A 1,280-nucleotide genomic window follows, 5' to 3' on the forward strand; every position below is an offset into this window, starting at 1 on the left:
TGATCTATGACCCGAACCCCCCCATGGCTGCGCTGCGGGGAAGAACCATCAGCAGCATTGGCGTAATGACGGAGAAGGGGGAAGGAAGGATTCTCCCCACAGGAGGGGAGGGATGGATTTCACCCCTCGGGGTCTCCATCCGCAGGGAAAGGCAAAGGGAAATCGTCGTCCGCCTGTGAGCAGAGCGAACCCGAACCCGCTGAGCTGAAGCTGCCCAAACTGCGCACCCTGGACGTGTTCTCTGGCTGCGGGGGGCTCTCCGAGGGCTTCCACCAGGCAGGTGAGCGGCGGCATTCGGTGCTCCTCCCCAGCCCCACATCCAGCCCCACATCCAGCCCCACATCATCACCTACTCCCATCCATTTCCAGGCGTATCGGAGACGCTGTGGGCCATCGAGATGTGGGAGCCGGCGGCGCAGGCGTTCCGCCTCAACAACCCCGGCACCACGGTGTTCACGGAGGACTGCAACGTTCTGCTCAAGTTGGTGATGTCCGGCGAGAAAACCAACTCTCTGGGGCAGAAACTGCCTCAGAAAGGGGACGTGGAGATGCTCTGTGGGGGACCCCCATGCCAGGGCTTCAGCGGCATGAACCGCTTCAACTCCCGCACCTACTCCAAGTTCAAGAACTCCCTGGTGGTCTCCTTCCTCAGGTAGAGGGATGGGGGTCTTTTTTTGGGGGGTTTCGTCCTCAAAATTTGAGTCCCACCTTCATAAATCTTTGTCCCCCTCCCTCCAACCCTCCCAACCCGGGGCAGTTACTGCGATTATTACCGCCCGCGCTTCTTCCTCCTGGAGAACGTCCGCAATTTCGTCTCCTTCAAACGTTCCATGGTGCTGAAGCTGACGCTGCGCTGCCTCGTCCGCATGGGCTACCAGTGCACCTTCGGGGTCCTGCAGGTGGGTTTGGGGCAGGAGGAGCCGAGCCGTGGTGACCAAGAGGGCCGATGGTGGCCAGCTGGGTCGACTGTGAGCCATCAGTGTGCCCTCGTGGCCACAAAGGCCATCGGGGTCCTGGTTGACCAATGGTTGACCAGCAGTTGCTCATTGGTTGCCCAATGGTTGCCCAACTGGTTGCCCATCAGTTGCTCACTGGTTGGCCAACTGGTTGACCAACTGGTTGCCCACTGGTTGCCCATCAGTTGCCCGCCAGTTGCCCACCGGTTGCCCATCAGTTGCCTATTGGTTGCCTATCAGTTGCCACTGGTTGCCCAATGGTTTCCCACTGATTGCCCACCAGTTCCCCAACGGCTCCCCACTGGTTCCCCAACGGCTCCCCAC

At 60.5% G+C, this 1,280-nt stretch overlaps 1 protein-coding gene across 1 annotated transcript in view; it reads left to right on the top strand.

Annotated features, from left to right (window-relative positions):
- Window positions 1-1,274, top strand: part of DNMT1 (DNA methyltransferase 1) — a gene marked incomplete at its 3' end in the record, with an annotated part of 15,779 nt that extends 14,505 nt beyond the window's left edge. Inside the window, 3 exon segments of the mRNA XM_019611108.1 lie at window positions 146-280; window positions 370-652; window positions 758-1,274. Coding sequence (XP_019466653.1) covers window positions 146-280; window positions 370-652; window positions 758-1,274 — 935 coding nt within the window.
- Window positions 1,275-1,280: the final 6 nt, after the last annotated feature.

The sequence above is a fragment of the Meleagris gallopavo genome, unplaced genomic scaffold, assembly GCF_000146605.3.
Source record: "Meleagris gallopavo isolate NT-WF06-2002-E0010 breed Aviagen turkey brand Nicholas breeding stock unplaced genomic scaffold, Turkey_5.1 ChrUn_random_7180001860475, whole genome shotgun sequence".
Lineage (NCBI taxonomy): Eukaryota > Metazoa > Chordata > Aves > Galliformes > Phasianidae > Meleagris > Meleagris gallopavo.